Source organism: Cricetulus griseus, chromosome 8 (assembly GCF_003668045.3).
Source record: "Cricetulus griseus strain 17A/GY chromosome 8, alternate assembly CriGri-PICRH-1.0, whole genome shotgun sequence".
NCBI lineage: Eukaryota > Metazoa > Chordata > Mammalia > Rodentia > Cricetidae > Cricetulus > Cricetulus griseus.
Window position 1 is genome coordinate 74367488 of NC_048601.1, and position 15684 is coordinate 74383171.

Genomic DNA, 15684 nt, shown 5'->3' on the forward strand with positions numbered 1-15684 from the left:
AACTTGCAGAGCTGTCCTGTTTGTGGAGAGTGAGGAGTCTGGAGGGAGGAGCATCCTGCCTAGAAGTCAGGATGATTTCTTATTTCTGGATGTCTCTGAAAGGAGGGCACAAGTGGTCCCTTCCCCTGCCTGCACCCTCCTACCTACTCCACCCTCCTCCCCAGCCTCCACCCTCCACCCTCCTCCACCCTCCTCCCCAGCCTCCACCCTCCACCCTCCTCGCACCTTCCTCCCCAGCCCTCCACCCTCATCCTCCTCCTCCCCCTCCTCCCCAGCCTCCACACCTCCACCCTCCTCCCACCCTCCTCCCAGCCTCCAACCCTCCACCGCTCCTTCCCCACCCTCCTCCCCAGCCTCCACCCCTCCATCCCCTCCCCACCCTCCTCACCCAGCCTCCACCTCCACCCTCGCTCCCCACCCTCCTTCCCCAGCCTCCACCCTCCACCCTCCTTCCTCACCCTCCTCCCAGCCTCCACCTCCACCCTCCTCCCACCCTCCTCCCCAGCCTCCACCCTCCACGCCTCCTCCCACCCTCCTCCCAGCCTGCCACCCCCACCCTCCTCCCACCCTCCTCCCAGCCTCCACCCTCCAATCCTCCTCCTCCACCCTCCTCCGCCACCCTCCCTCCCAGCCTCCACCCTCCACCCTCCTCCCACCCTCCTCCCCAGCCTCACCCTCCCAAATCGCTCCTCCTCCACCCTCCTCCCCAGCCTCCACCCTCACACCCCCTCCCACCTCCTCCCCAGCCTCCCACCCTCACCCTCCTCCCCACCCCCTCCCCAGCCTCCACCCTCCACCTCCTCCCCACCCTCCTCCCCAGCCTCCACCCTCCACCCCACCCTCCTCCCCAGCCTCCACCCTCTGATCCACTCTGTCTTTTAGCCTCCTCCAGTTGAACTTCGGGCTGCAGCCCTGCGTGCAGAGATCACAGATGCTGAAGGTCTGGGTTTGAAGCTTGAAGATCGAGAGACAGTTATCAAGGAGTTAAAGAAGTCACTCAAGATTAAGGTGCGGAGACTGGAGAGATGGATCTGTGGTTAAGAGTCCTGGCTGCTCTTCAAGGGACCCTCATTTGATTCCCAGCACCACATGGTGCCTCACAGCCATCTTTAACTCTAGTCTTAAGGGATCCAGTGCGCTCTTCTGGGCTCTGAGGGCAGCAGGCACATACATGGTGCACAGATAAGCATGTAGTCAAAACACTCATACACATGCCATTAATTAATTTAAAAATTAAGATGAAGACTGGGGAGTGGGGCAGGACTGGGCAGCAGCAGGTCCTGGCAGCAGAGATCAAGATGGCATGGGAGTTAAGGAAAGAAGTAGGGGTCACCCTGGAGTGAGCCCCACGTCCCATAGCCTGACCCAGTCCTGGGGCTTTGGGGAGAATGTTGGGGAACTAGAAGTGTTACCTTGTCCAGGGAGAGGAGCTGAGTGAGGCCAATGTGCGGCTGAGCCTCCTGGAGAAGAAGCTGGACAGCGCTGCCAAGGATGCAGACGAGCGCATTGACAAAGTTCAGACTCGACTGGAGGAGACTCAGACCCTGCTGCGCAAGAAGGAAAAGTCAGTCACCATCCTGGGGCCCTGAGTCCTCCACCCCTCCCTCCTGTTGGCCACTTTCTGTCACTAGTGTCTCCTTTTTTCCTGTAGTGACAACCCATTTACCCTCCCTAGTCTACTGCACTGCTCCAACCGTACAGGGGTTGTCTCTAAGGACCTGCTCTCAGGGCTGGAAAGACATGGGGCTGTGAGGAAGGGACATGCCTGAGCCCAGGTTCTCTTTCACAGAGACTTTGAGGAGACAATGGATGCACTCCAGGCTGACATCGACCAGCTGGAGGCAGAGAAGGCAGAGCTAAAGCAGAGGCTGAACAGCCAGTCCAAGCGCACAATTGAGGGGCTCCGGGGTCCCCCTCCCTCAGGCATTGCTACCCTCGTCTCTGGCATTGCTGGTGGTGAGTACAGAGGCTAGGTGGCATTGGCCCAGAGGAGACTGACTGTCCTCTCTTTTGGCCTCAGTTTGACCTCAGGTGCCTATACCCTAGGTGTTTAGCCAAGAACGCATTTGCCCAGCTTCTGTCTGCCTACTTTCACCAGGTTTTCATTTGTAGTGAAGATAAGTTTAGAGAACCACTGAGTAAAGTAGTGTATTACCAAGATTGTCAGTGAAGTCACAGTAATGACCGAGTTAGTCTCTAGCTGTCCCTTCTGGATCTGCCGTCCGCCATACCTTTCGATCTAAGCCATATGCAAGACAGGCCGGGCCACACTCTAGGAGTGTCAGCCTTGCCTCAAGTCAGTGTCTGACTGTTGTTCCTCAGCGTGCCTTCTCCTGGATTTCCTCGTGGATTTCCCAGGCATATTCTCCCAGCTTTGCTCATGGCTTCTGTGTTGACCTTTGCTTAGCCACTTAGTTGGTCAGGGAGCCTCATGTGGAGTAGTCTGTTTTCCAGGCTTAGGTTCCCAGTTCCCTGGGTAAAAGAGGATGCTGCCTCTTAGTTCTGCCTTCTGGTTTGTTTCATTTTCCCCTTCAATTTTGTACTTAACCTTTTCACCCCCAGAGGGTAATCTCCTAGCCCCATAATTAAATCACCAAGGTCTCTGGGCTTTCGCCCTGCTCACCTCACCCGAGAGCTTGCCCTCATCAAAATCTTTGTCCTAGACACAACCTGATTCAGGGAGGTGACCAAGTACTTTTGTGACCTTGTACACCTACAGTACAGACAGCTCCACGTTCTTTGGGAGACAGTCTTTAGACTCCCCATTTTGTGTTGTTGTAGCTCAGGCTCTTGAACAAATTCTGCTTCTAAATTATGACACACACCCCGTCAAAAAAGGAGGTCATTTGCCTAAGCCTGTATCTGGTGAGCCCTTGGGGTGGGGGTGAGGGAGACGACAACACAGAGGTACATCCTCTGCAGATGAAGCAGGAGGCAGGAGAGCCCCCACACCCAAATGCTTCCTGCGTTTCACTTCTCACACAGTGTGCACTGACTCGTGGCCGTGCCCACCTTTGCTCTCTCTCATGCCGGTTCTCACCAAAGGCAGAGGCGGGGGCTTAGAGATGAGGTTTTGGAATGAGGAAAAGAGTCTTCTGCATGTTGTGTCCGGAGTCCTCTGTCTCATCCTGCTCCCCCGCCCCACCATTGTCTGTCTAATCCCCCCCCTCTCTCTCTCTGCTCCCCACGGGCTCTCCTGCACACAGAAGAACAGCAGCGAGGTAGAGACTCACCCCGGTGGCTGGGGTTTACCGAGGCCATTGGGGACTGGGACTGGGGACAGCATGAGGCATCTCCCCATGACCCTCAGAAGTGGAGGTGGGAGGGAAGGAGGAAGGGGGAAGAGTTGAGATCAGTGTCTGCAGCCTGGGCTGATGCAGTTGTGTGTGACATTGACAGGGGGCAGTCCTGGGCAGGCTGCCGGCGCCTTGCCAGGCCCGGGGCCGGTGAAGGACTCTCCACTGCTGCTCCAGCAGATCTCTGCCCTGAGGCTGCACATATCTCAGCTCCAGCATGAGAACAGCATCCTCAGAGTAAGGCGCTGCCGCTGGGGGGGGCGGGGGGGGGAGCGTGGGGCTGGAGCTTGGAGCATGCCTGCCCAGGGATGGAGAGCAAAGGGCACCTTATATGGCTTACCACTACTTCTGTTTCCTCCCACATCCTGACAGGGAGCCCAGATGAAGGCGTCCTTGGCTGCTCTGCCCCCTCTGCATGTTGCAAAGCTTTCCGTCCCACCCCACGAGGGCCCGGGCGGTGAGCTCATAGCTGGGGCATTGTATCGCAAGACCAGCCAGTTGTTGGAGACGCTGAACCAGCTAAGCACCCGCACCCATGTAGTAGATATCACTCGAGCCAGCCCAGGTATGTGCTCTCTACTTGTGAGAAGATGGCTGCGGCCTCTTCCCTCCCCCAAGGCTCCTCCAGCAGTGTTCTCTGGCCTCAGAGTTCAGTTTCCCTAGTTCTCAATCATACTCTCTCCATACCACCACCACCTCCCACCCCTTCTCTCCTTTGTCTCTTCTCGCTCACTGAGGATTCAACTGAAGGCCTCAAGCTTGCTAGACTAATGCTCTGGAGCCCCAGCTTTTTTTTTTTTTTTTAATCTCATTTTAAATTCCATATAGAATAGTCAGATGTTAGAGAGCCAGCTTAACACTACAGAAATTTAAATTACATGTAACTTTTGGATAATTTTTCATTTGATACATACTTCTTCAGATATCACCATAAGCATTTGACTTATTTTCTACCTTAGCCCCAGCTTTTTACTTTATTGTTTGTTTTGGTTTTTGAGACAGGGTTTCTCTGTGTAGCTCTGGCTGTCCTGGAACTCACTCTGTAGAGCAGGCTGGCCTTAAACACAGTGATCCACCTGCCTCTGCCAACCGAGTGCTGGGATTAGAGACATGTACCACCATGCCTGGCATTTTTAAAATTTTTTCAGTTTATTTTTGAAACAAGGTCTCAGTAAGCTGCCCAGGCAGGCCTTGAACTTCTGACCTCTTATCCAGTCTCCCTGTAGCTAGGGTTCTAGGCTTTCCCACCAGACCACACTTTCTCTCTGTGCCTGTGCTGTGTGGGTCCAGCACCAATGCTCCTGACTTGTAGTTGAGCGGCTCGGGTGGGCCTTGGTGTCCTCAGTGTCCTTCCCCTCTTCACAGCTGCCAAGAGCCCATCAGCTCAGCTTATGGAACAAGTGGCTCAGCTCAGGTCCCTGAGTGACACCATTGAGAAGCTCAAGGTCAGTCACACCCTGCCTTTCCCACACTGGGCTCTCTTGGCTCACCTCTTGGTAGAGCCACGCACTTCTGGGGTCTCTCTGGACCTGCTCCATGCTTTGTGGCACACTGGGGAGTGGCTGGGAGGAAAGGGAGAATTCTCCACAAAGTGGCTAAGTAGGATCCTGTTTAGGCTGGTGAACCACCAGTGCTGAGCCAGCGGTTCTTTAGGATGTGTGGCTGCAGTTCCTGTCAGCTGAAACCATTAGAGCATGCGTATTTGTCTGTGGTTTCTTAGAGGCCATAGAAGCTGAGTTAGGCCTTATAGAGGGAAGGTGTGTTGAGGCATGGGGGATGCTGCATGGGCCCTGAGTCAGAGACAAGAGCAACAGCGTAGCGATAGAAAGCTAAGTCCTCCAGAAGTAGCCTCTGTCTGAAACTGGGCAGGTCTTGAACTACCAGCTAGGTCCCCTGAATGAACTCCCTTCTCCTCCCCAGGATGAGGTCCTCAAGGAGACCGTAACTCAGCGTCCCGGAGCTACCGTTCCCACTGACTTTGCCACCTTCCCTTCATCAGCCTTCCTCAGGGTAAGGGGGAGCATGCGCTGGGGGATGGTGGCACCATGTGGGGTGCTCCTGTGGGTTCTCCCCTTCCTCCTAGGACTCGAGGCCTCTGGGGTGGAGGCCCAGCCTCACACCGGCTTTATCTGTCTAGCAGGGCCAAGTCTTACATGCCCAGAACCCTGAAGTACTTTTCCACTTAGAGATTGGAATATTCTAGCGTATAAGTAACACCTGCCCTGACTTTTATACCCGGGGGAACACAGGTTACCTTGTTAGACTTAACTGTTCTATTTTGAAAGATGTCACTGTGTTGTCAGAACTCAGAAGCCTCAGTTTCCAGGGGCTGCCACAGTGCTGGTACCCAAGGACCCTTCAGTGGCCCATGATCAAGTTCAGCCCTGACCTGAGTCCTCTTTCTCTTTCTAATGCAAGGCCAAGGAAGAGCAGCAAGATGACACAGTCTACATGGGCAAAGTGACCTTCTCATGTGCAGCAGGCCTAGGACAGCGACATCGTCTGGTGCTGACCCAGGAGCAGCTGCATCAGCTTCACAGTCGCCTCATCTCCTAAGCACTCCTTCCCTGCTGTCCCCTTTGACCCACAGTCCCCCTGGCACCACTGTCCAGTGTGCAGCCACCTCAGCCACTCCTGGGTTGAACCTGTGAACTAAAGCTCTTGCCTGGGTCAGCTTCACCGGTCTGGTCAGGGTCCTGTTGCTTCCATAACCTGTGTTTGCCTATCCACCCCTAATTTGCTGTTCAGCTGCTCCCTCTTTCCTGAGGGGCCTCAGGGCATTGGAGGGGGGCTGACACCCCTCCACTAAGGATTGAGTGAGGTCTCCCTGACTGAGGACTTCACCCCTTGATTAAAGTAACTTCTTTCTGCTTCACTGCTTTCTGTGTGGTTCTGAGTGGGGCTTGGGCCAGCTGGTTCAGCATGGGTGGAGGAGGATTACTGAAGAAACTGTGTGGGCCAAGGCCTAGTTATGGGTGAAGGGCTGTGCCCTCATACATGTGCAGAAAGCTACTCTGAGTAAAAGGGGAAGAGGAGCTTAGTGGGAGGGTGGGAGCCCTCACTCATCCAGCTCCATTCCACTCCCTACAACTTGGATGCTTTCTGTCCACTTTCTGGAGCTGGCGTGATAGTCTTTCTGATGCATTGACCATTGTCTTTCCATTGGACTTGGGGCTCTCAGATTAACACTTACTAACCCAGGGAAATAATACAAGTCATAAAGCTTGTGAGCCATGGGAGCTGCTGTTGTGAATCTTGGGATTTCTAGTCTTGGTCTAGACCTGTTGAAATACTTCCAGGAGGGAGACCACTAGGCCTGTTGGCATTCTAGTCTGGGTATTTACTGAGCAGCTCTTCCAGGGGTTCTCCTATTGCCCACATGGGGAAAGGTGTTCTCAAGGGGCGGTCAAGGCGAACTAGGCTCAGTACTCAGGAGTGGGGCCTCGTGGAGGGGAAGTAACAGATAGGGAGTCTAGGGGCCTCATGTGCAATCAGAACACTCTCTAGGAAGGTCAGTGGACTGTGGGATTTGAATACCATGTCTCTAGCCTTTCTTGCTGGGATTTTGGCAAAGTCCTTTAGGAAACTTTCCTCAGTACTCAAGACAGTACATGGCTAATGCCATTTTAGGTGCTAAGACTTGGCTTGCTGTGTACCAGGGAGGCCTGGGATGTAGGACTTGTCACATAGAACTAGTGACAAGGATTGTCTCTCTCTCTGTGTGTGTGTGTGTAGGCCAGAGAATATCCTCAGGACTAGTGACAAAGATTGCTGTGTGTGTGTGTGTGTGTGTGTGTGTGTGTGTGTGTGTGTGAGAGAGAGAGAGAGAGAGAGAGAGAGAGAGAGAGAGAGAGAGAGAGAGAGAGAGAGAGAGAGAAACCTCAGGAACTGCCCACCTTGTTTTTTGAGACAGGATTCACTGGGACTTTGGACTTGTTGATTAAGGAATTCTGGCTGGCCAGAGAGCTTCAGGGATAGATGACAAGCTCACACCACCTGTCTCTTACTGGAACTCAAACTCAGGTCCTCACAGCACCTGAGCCATCTTCCCAGCCCAAAAGTCTGTCCAGTTTTAAATGTTTTCTTCTGATGGCATGTAGCTGCTTGTGCAGGAATGCCAGCAGTATCAAACTGTTTACCTGCTGTCTACTGCCTCTCTTCAACAAGTTCTGCACACCACTCAGTGCCAGGTGAACCCTTCTAAAATGCAAGCTAGTGGAGCTGAAGAGTTTAAAAGGTAAATTTACAAGGTCGTCCACTGTTAGGTTCTGCCAATCTCTTCAGCCTCTTATGGGTCTGCCTGTCCACATGTGCCCAGCCTTAGTGAACCCCTGGGGCTCCCATACTCCCCTGCACTTTCTGGTCCCCTCCCTATGAAGGAGAAAAAACATTTGTCTCCTTCACTGGTCTCCCCCTCCCTGCCCCATCTGTTTTTTTTTTTTTTTTTTTTTTTTTTTTTTTTTTTTTTTTTTTTTTGAGAGGACTCTCTAGTGTTGACAAATGAGGAAAGTGCCATTCCTGTGGCGCATTGGGTTTTAAGCTTTGTTCCAGGCCTGTGTGAAGTGTTCGTTGCTTTAGGACCCAAACTTCTCATCTGTGAGTTTCTTATTTGCACAGTGAGGATAATGATGCTTCAGGGCCGTGAAGGCTTCATGAGATAGTGTGCTCTGCACACAGATCACTCACCTCTTTTAGTATGGGCTCCTACTATGCTGCATCTGTTTCCATGGTCATTGTCAGCTCTGCCTCCCCCTTAGGGGTACCTTCCATCTCTGCACCCTCGGGAGAAGGGCCTGTGTTGAAGGAGGGCATGAGTTCTGGGCATGGGTTTGAGGTACCAATGAGAACGTTGGGTGTTTGGATATCTGTTGATGTCTGTTCGGCACTTGGGTCCACCGGAGCTCAGCAGGAAGTGAGTTGGGAGTGCTGTGCTCACCCATGGTGGTTAAAGGAATGGAGTGGCCGAGTTCACTGTCTTACTTAGAAAACTGAGTGGGAGGCAAAGCTTAATTGCCAGGGCTTTCTTGGATGCAGTTCCAGCGGCAGTGAGGGAAAGGAGGAGATGAAAGGCCTGGGCAGAGGTGGCCGGTGCTTCTTCATGACCTAGGGAAGGCATAGCTGGTTACTTGCTCCTACCCTTCCACCCCACCCCAACTCCAGATGGAGAGGAAGCTCACCTACTCTCATTGGGAAAGGTTAGCTGTCTTTCCCTTCCCTGGGACTTTAGGTTGCTCAGAGAGAGCACAGAGACCTGGGTAGTGCTGAGAACTCAGCCCTGCCCCCAACAGCACTGGGGAAAGCATCTGGGCAGAAGTATAACCTGAAGCCAATGAATAGGGACTAGTTGAATCTTGAAGTAGAGCTTCATTCAGAGAAGGTAGAATTAACACCCCGAAGAGTATCTTCCAGCTCATCTCCAGAGCCGGCCACTGCATCTCAGCATCTACCCTCTGTTCAGGTGCTCGGCCACATTTCTGAGACCCGGGATATCTGTGTGAGTTCAGCCAGTATCAGCCTTGCGCTTCTCCAGGTGCATTTGCACAGGACAGATAATGCAGAAAAAGCATTACCGGTGCGTACGTGCTAAGATAATAGTAACATGTTCCTGTTGATTCTGCAGTATAGGACCCAAGTGGGTCTTTATAATACAGAATATGACAGTGTCCCCATCTCTTCCTCATGCCCTCTATCAAATGGAGGACAGACACCACAGTTCAGAGACAAGAAAGCTCCGGGAGGTGATCTTTGCAATTTTCAGGTGCCTGATGCCCTGGTGGACAGGATCCCAGGAACAGAAAAGTAGGTTGTGCTGGCATTCAACAACTGGCTTCAGGAAGATGAGCCCATAGAGATCTTTGTTGGCTTGTACTGGGCAGGGTGATGATGCCAGTGGGAATATCTTAGGAAAACATTGATCAGGGTGGTGGTGCTGGTGGTGTTGGCTTGGGCCAGCATATATCAGGGTGGTGGTGGTGGTGGTGGTGTGGAGAGGGTGGTGATGACATTAGGGTTGTCTTAGGCCGGCACTGGTCAGGGTGGTGATGATGGTGGGGGTGGCTTGGACCAGCAGTGGGATCCAGCTCACAGGAGAGAGGAGGAAGTTTGTAGAGAGGGCCACCGAGCAGGTGCCAGGGGCCTACAGAACCCAAGATTCACAGACTGTTGTGGAATATTACTTCAAGATGTGTTCCATTCATTTATGCTGTGGAACATTTGGTTAATGATGCAAAGATGTATTGCATTTTTTTTTAATGTTACATTTGTTTAACTCTTGAGCTGTGTTACTTTGCCTGTCTTTAATGCCTGATTGGTCTAATAAAGTGCTGAACAGCCAATAGCTAGCCAGGAGAGGGATAGGTGGGACTGCCAGGCAGAGAGAATAAACAGGAGGGGGAATCTAGATTCAGGAGAAGAAGAAAAGGGGGAGGAGAAAGAAAAGGAGAGGAGGAAGCCAGACAACAGCCACTCGGCTACACAACCAGCCACAGAGCAAGAAGAAAAGAAAGGTATACAGAACCCAAGTTAAAAGCCCAGAGGCAAAAAGGTAGACAGGATAATTTAAATTAAGAAAAGCTGGCTAGAAAGAAGCCAAGCTAAGGCTCATAAGTAAAAGTAAGTCTCTATGTATTTATTTATTTGGGAGGTGGGTGGTAGGCCCCTAAAGATTAAGAAAACCAACTAAAACAGACCTACCTACTCTTGTCCATATATAATGTAGTTAGGGTCATACTGAAAGGAACCTGAAGCTTCACTTCACCCTGGAAACGGTGTGGCTAGCATTATCAGGAAAGATGAGGATGCCCCATGGTTCAGAAACCATAGGGGTGGACTTTCTGCCCACCTCTACATGGGGGAAGGGCACCATATGAGTACAAAATAGCATGCCGTTGCCAGCTGTGGGCTAATCACTCTGGGTTAGCAATGCAGCAAGCAGCCACACAAGTGACTGATGGGTACATATGAGGCCTTTGACTGGGTTTGGGGAGCTTGATGGGGGTAAAAAAAAAGTTCGTGGGTGAGGCTGGAGAGATGGCTCAGGGGTTAATAAAGTACTAGTTACTGCTCTTCCAGAGGACCTGAATTCAGTTCCCAGAACCCACATGGCAGCTGACAGCGGGATCCAGTGCCCTCTTCTGGCCTCTGAGGGCACTGCAAGTGTGTTACACAGACACAACATGCCTGCAGAACACCTATACACATAAAATAAAAGTAAACGAAGCATATGGGTGCCGCCTTTGGAGAACTTTCCCCTGGTGGGAGAGGCGAGATACGTGCATGTGGGACTGGAGAGATGGCTCAGCGGTTAGAGCATTGGCTGCTCTTGTAGAGAAACCCTGGTTTGGGTCCTAGCACTCATGTGCTGTTGGCTCACAACTATCATAAGGAACTCCCAGGGGATCCAATACCCTCTGCATGCAGGGGCATCAAGCATGTATGTGGTACACACACATAAATGCAGGCAAAACACTCACACACACAAAATAAAATTAAGAAAAGATGTACACATATTCTTTAATAACTCAAGATAATACTACACACTGCTAAGATTAGAAAGCAAATTTTAAAATTCATTGCGGGAAGCCGGGCAGTGGTGGCGCACGCCTTTAATTCCAGCACTCGGGAGGCAGAGGCAGGCGGATCTCTGTGAGTTCGAGACCAGCCTGGTCTACAAGAGCTAGTTCCAGGAGAGGCTCCAAAGCCACAGAAAAACCCTGTTTTGAAAAACCCAAAAAAAAAAAAAAATCATTGTGGGAGCCTGATCCCTTTCCGGTCCCGAGAGATATTTAGGCAGTCACAGGGTTGTTTAGGTCATCCTGGAGCTGAGTCTTATGACAGGGATTACAGTGTCCACTCCCCTGTGCTAATCCGAGCTTCAGTCCGGATTCAGCCTGGAGAGCTCTCCTCCTCAGGCTGGCACATAGGGGAAGCCTGTGGCAGACGAGGGTTCAGATCAAAGTCCCACTCCTCCTCAATCATCTAATGGGGGGCTCTGACATAGTCAGGGTAGTAACACAGAAAAAGGGGAGCAGGAAGACCCTCAGATTTTATAGTCTCTGGTCTCCCCTCTGCTGTTCTCCTCAGAGGTTCTCTTAAGAGTTCCTGCCTCAAGGGGAAAGTTCATGAAGCCGCATGGTCTCATTTCTGTTGCTATGATAAAATATCCTGACAAAAGCAAATTGGGGGAGAAAGGGTGGATTTTAGCTCACGATTCTAGATCACTTTCCACAGTAGCCGGAAATGGAGGCAGCAGGAGCTCCTGGCCACACCACACCCACACTTGGGAACCAAAGGAACAGAAGCACTTGTGTGCTCAACTCAATGCACCATGCTTGCTCTCTGGTGCTCAGCTCAACATTCCCACACGTATACATCCACAGAACCTCATTCCTCCACATTCTGCTGGTCTGTTCTTCTGTCCAGGAACAGTTGGGTTGCTCCTGAGGGTTGCTTCTAGGCACATGGCCTCAGAAGGATCTGTCTCAGGCCTGTCTCCTCGGTTTTCATGCGCCTGTGTTTAGGAATGGGCCTCAGTTGCTTTTGAGTAGGGAACACATCCATATGGAGGACAAATACAAAACACACAAATAACCACAGGGTGGCCCCTGAACCCTGGCTTCTCGTCACTGTCCATGGAGGCAGTCTCTGTGCTCTTTTCTGGAGCAACCCACACACAAATGGGGGGAGCCACAGCATTCTGTTGAAACTCAATTGTTCTTAGTGGCCAAAATTTCTTTTTAAAAGTGTGCATGTGGAGGTCAGAGGTTTTTTTTTTTTTTTTTTCCAAGACAGGGTGTCTCTGTGTAGCCTTGGCTGTCTTAGAACTTGCTCTGTAGACCAGACTGGCCTAGAACTCACAGAGACCCACCTGCCTCAGCCTCCTAAGTGCCAGGATTAAAGGCATGGTCCACCAATGACTGGCTAGTCTTTCCCTTGAACCAAGAGCTCACCAGTTTGGCTAGTCTAGCTAGATGGCTAGGGATTCTCTGCCTCTTTCTTCTTGGTGCTGACATTACAGGCGGGCCACCATGCCTGCTTCCTCATTCATGTCAGTGTCTGAGATCTCAACTCTGGACTTCACACTTGCACAGCAAGTGTTTTACCCCCTGAGCCAGCTCCCCAGGCCCCCAGCTGCCAATATTTCTAAAAGATTATCATGTGGAGCTATCTAAAGAGCAGCCTCATCCCAGTGAAATCTTTACACTTTTTCCAACTACAGATCGATTGAGACAAAGTCTCAAGTAGCCCAGGAAAGCCTGGGGTTGGCCTTGAACTCTGCATTCCTCTGTCTCCACCTCCTAAGTGCTGGAATTATAAGCAAGCAAGTGCTGATATTGCAGAGGACCGGAGTTCAGGACCCAGCACCACAAAGGGCTCACAACCACCTGTACATCCAGCTCTAGAAGGATCGGATGCCTCTGGCCTCCAGGGGCACTTATACTTACATCAATTCCCTCCACACACATGTAATTAAAAGTAACGAAACAGAATCTTTTGAGGACATTACTTTCCTATTGATGGGCATTGAAGCAGTTTCTGATGTTTTGCTGTAGTGACACTGTGGGGACAACAGCCACGAGTCACTGACAGCCCGGAGTCCCTGAATTCCCAGGCTTTGCTAGCTCCCACTCAGGATTCTCCCCAGGTTTTGTTTAATTCCCACATAACTTTCTGATACAAGTACAGAGAGGTGACTGCTCCAACCCCCCTGCCTATCTTTGCTCAGAGAAGGGAATGTCTCTGTAAGGTTACTTTCTAGACAGAGTGAGTACTACCTAAAGGTATGTGGATCATTCTTTTTCCATAAAAAATGAGGTAGTAGTATCTTAGTTATTTTTCTATAGTTATGAAGACACCATGATCAAGGCAACTTATAGAAGAAAAAAATTGTCAGAGGCCATGGAAGTATACAGCAGGTGACAACTATGTTCAACAAGCCAACCTAGCAGATGAGTTACTCTCTGATGGGAGCCCCACTCGGCACATTCATGGGGTAACTCCCTGTAGATAGCGATTTGTCTCTGTCTATAATTTCTCTCATGAGTCACTTCATTTCTTCCCTAAGAATAGCTTTGGGTATCTTCCCACTGCTTGTGTGTTTATCTAGTGAAGATATTTCATCTACTGGGCACACATATCTATGGTAGTCAGGAAGATGATTTCTCATTAACTGTAAAATTTTGATATATACTAGGATATGCTTCATAACTAGATCTATTGTCCCATGAGGACTGTAAGACTTTTTGTTTGTTTGACTGAGACTAACACAAGAAAATAACAATTTCTCCTCAGCCTAAGGCAAACGCACACAATTAGCTCATTTTTACCTCGGAGCAAGTTCAAACTAGACTAAAGGTTTTTGTAAATGGATCTTAAGTTAAAAACTTTACAGTTATGTACAAAGTCAGAGTCACAGGTGTCTAACCAATGTAATTAAACACAAATCATGCCTATTCCTCGGTTGCCATGTCTGGCTGATAAAAGACCTATGTCTCAAAGCTTGTCCCACTGGGGGCTGTGCCCCCACCATCTGGTCAGTCTTACTCCAGAGTCCTTGAAACTTTGTGTTACCCTGGCAAAGGGCTCCGCTTTTATTGCTCACCCAAGGGAATGTTTTTGACCAATAAGATGTAACTCTTGAAGTTTTTTTTTTTTTTAAATCGTTGCTTCAGGCCTCCAGAAAAAAACAAAAACCCAAAAAACCAAAAACCAAACAAACAAAAAAACATGTATTTAAGATAGGTGAACAGAGAAGCAGAGAGAATGAGAACAGAGAATTGAAGCCGATAATTAAGAATATATTTAGAACTACAAAACTGGAACTAAAGAATTAAAGCTAAGAAATTATAGACAATTAGGACAAGAGAATTAGAGGCAAAAGACTAAAGAACATGACTCAAACAGATCTTCTGTGAGTTCGGATAAGAAATTTTCTAAGTTTCTTTTGTTGCACTGTAGCTTCTAACCTGAATCCTGGAGGAAGTCTGTGGAGCTGGACTCTCAGGCTCCTGTTAGAATTTATTAGGGATTACTTTCTGAAGGTGAGTCCATTGTCACTCCTGTAGAGGTGGTGGGACCTGGGAGACTGGAACCTAAAAATGAGCCTAAAACAGGTCTTATGCAATAGCCAACTTTATTGGGAGCATCAGACAATTTATATTCTGAGGGTTAAGCAGGGTCATATGAGCAAAGCTTGAATGAGTTCAGGCTGTATACAGACACAAGGACATGCTTCTCACTGCTGAATAACAATAGCAAACAGCAATGGATAATCTGAAGTGAGCCCACTCCTATTTACTACACCTGGGAGGAGCACAAAAGCACGTTACAGCATTACCCATGAGCCTTAGAGGACTGAGGTCACAGGGCTCTCTTCACACAGCTTCATTCTTGGACCCTGTTCTGATAGTCTGCGACCATCGTGGTGGGGAATCATGGTGGCAGCCAGGCATGGCACTAGGGAAATAGCGGAGAGGTCACCTATTGAGACAAGAACCATGAGGCAGAGAGAGAGCTAGCTGAGAATGGTGTAGGATGTTGAAATCTCAAAGCTCATCCCCAGTGCCACACTTCCTCCAACAAGACCACACCTCCTAATCCTTCCCAAAAAGTTCCACCAACTGAGGACCAAGCATTCATATATAAGACCCTATTCAAACTGTCACAGACAGGGTCTCATGTAGTCCAGGCTTGTTTTAAATTACTCATGAGTAGGGAAGGGTAATTTGAATTCCTAATCCTCCTGTCGATATCTCCCAAATTCGGGAATTAAAGGCATGTGTCACTGCACCAGGTTTTATGCAGTGCTGGGACTGAACCCAGGACTTCAAGCATGTTAGGCAAGGACTCTGCCAACTGAGCCACACCTGCATCTCCTGTGAATAGTCAATGATAGTATTTCATCATATGAGGGGGGGTCCCTTCAGTTATTCAGGCAAGAAAGCCAACCTCTTGAAGAGATAAGAATGAAAACCCCACGTAGATTGACTTTGTCAACCTGAATCAGACTTTGGGAATAAGAGGTGGTTTATTCCCAATGTATTTAAGCCCAGTATAATTAGGAGAAAGTGTTTCCTGGTGTAACACGATCCCTGGTGCACAAGGAAGCATAATCACTTTGAGACTCAACTCTGGGTACAGGTCATTTCTTCCAAAAAGACATAGCTACCTGTAGTAGCTCAAGGGCCTAAGGGTCTGGCCTGGTCTCGGTCATACAGATAGCATAGAGGTCATTTAGATTACCTGCCACCTCTGGTCCTGGTTGATATGACCTGGCCAGGCAGATAACACAGACCACCAGGATATTAATCACTTCCAATTCTCAGCTTTCTGCATGGAAGAACAGGTTTTTCATCTTTTCCATTGGTAAGGCAATCCTGTGTGCTTAACA

The 15684-nt window shown here is 49.9% G+C and overlaps 1 protein-coding gene across 2 annotated transcripts in view; it reads left to right on the plus strand.

The window, feature by feature from the left end:
* Positions 1-6171, plus strand: part of Dctn1 (dynactin subunit 1) — a 34314-nt gene extending 28143 nt beyond the window's left edge. For both annotated transcript variants that reach the window (XM_035448604.1, XM_035448605.1), the window contains 8 exons: positions 883-1008; positions 1422-1564; positions 1790-1956; positions 3400-3533; positions 3669-3861; positions 4662-4741; positions 5217-5306; positions 5715-6171. In XM_035448604.1, the coding sequence (XP_035304495.1) occupies positions 883-1008; positions 1422-1564; positions 1790-1956; positions 3400-3533; positions 3669-3861; positions 4662-4741; positions 5217-5306; positions 5715-5852 (1071 nt within the window). In that variant the 3' untranslated portion in view covers positions 5853-6171. The remainder of the gene's footprint in view (positions 1-882; positions 1009-1421; positions 1565-1789; positions 1957-3399; positions 3534-3668; positions 3862-4661; positions 4742-5216; positions 5307-5714) is intronic.
* The last annotated feature ends 9513 nt before the right edge of the window (positions 6172-15684 follow it).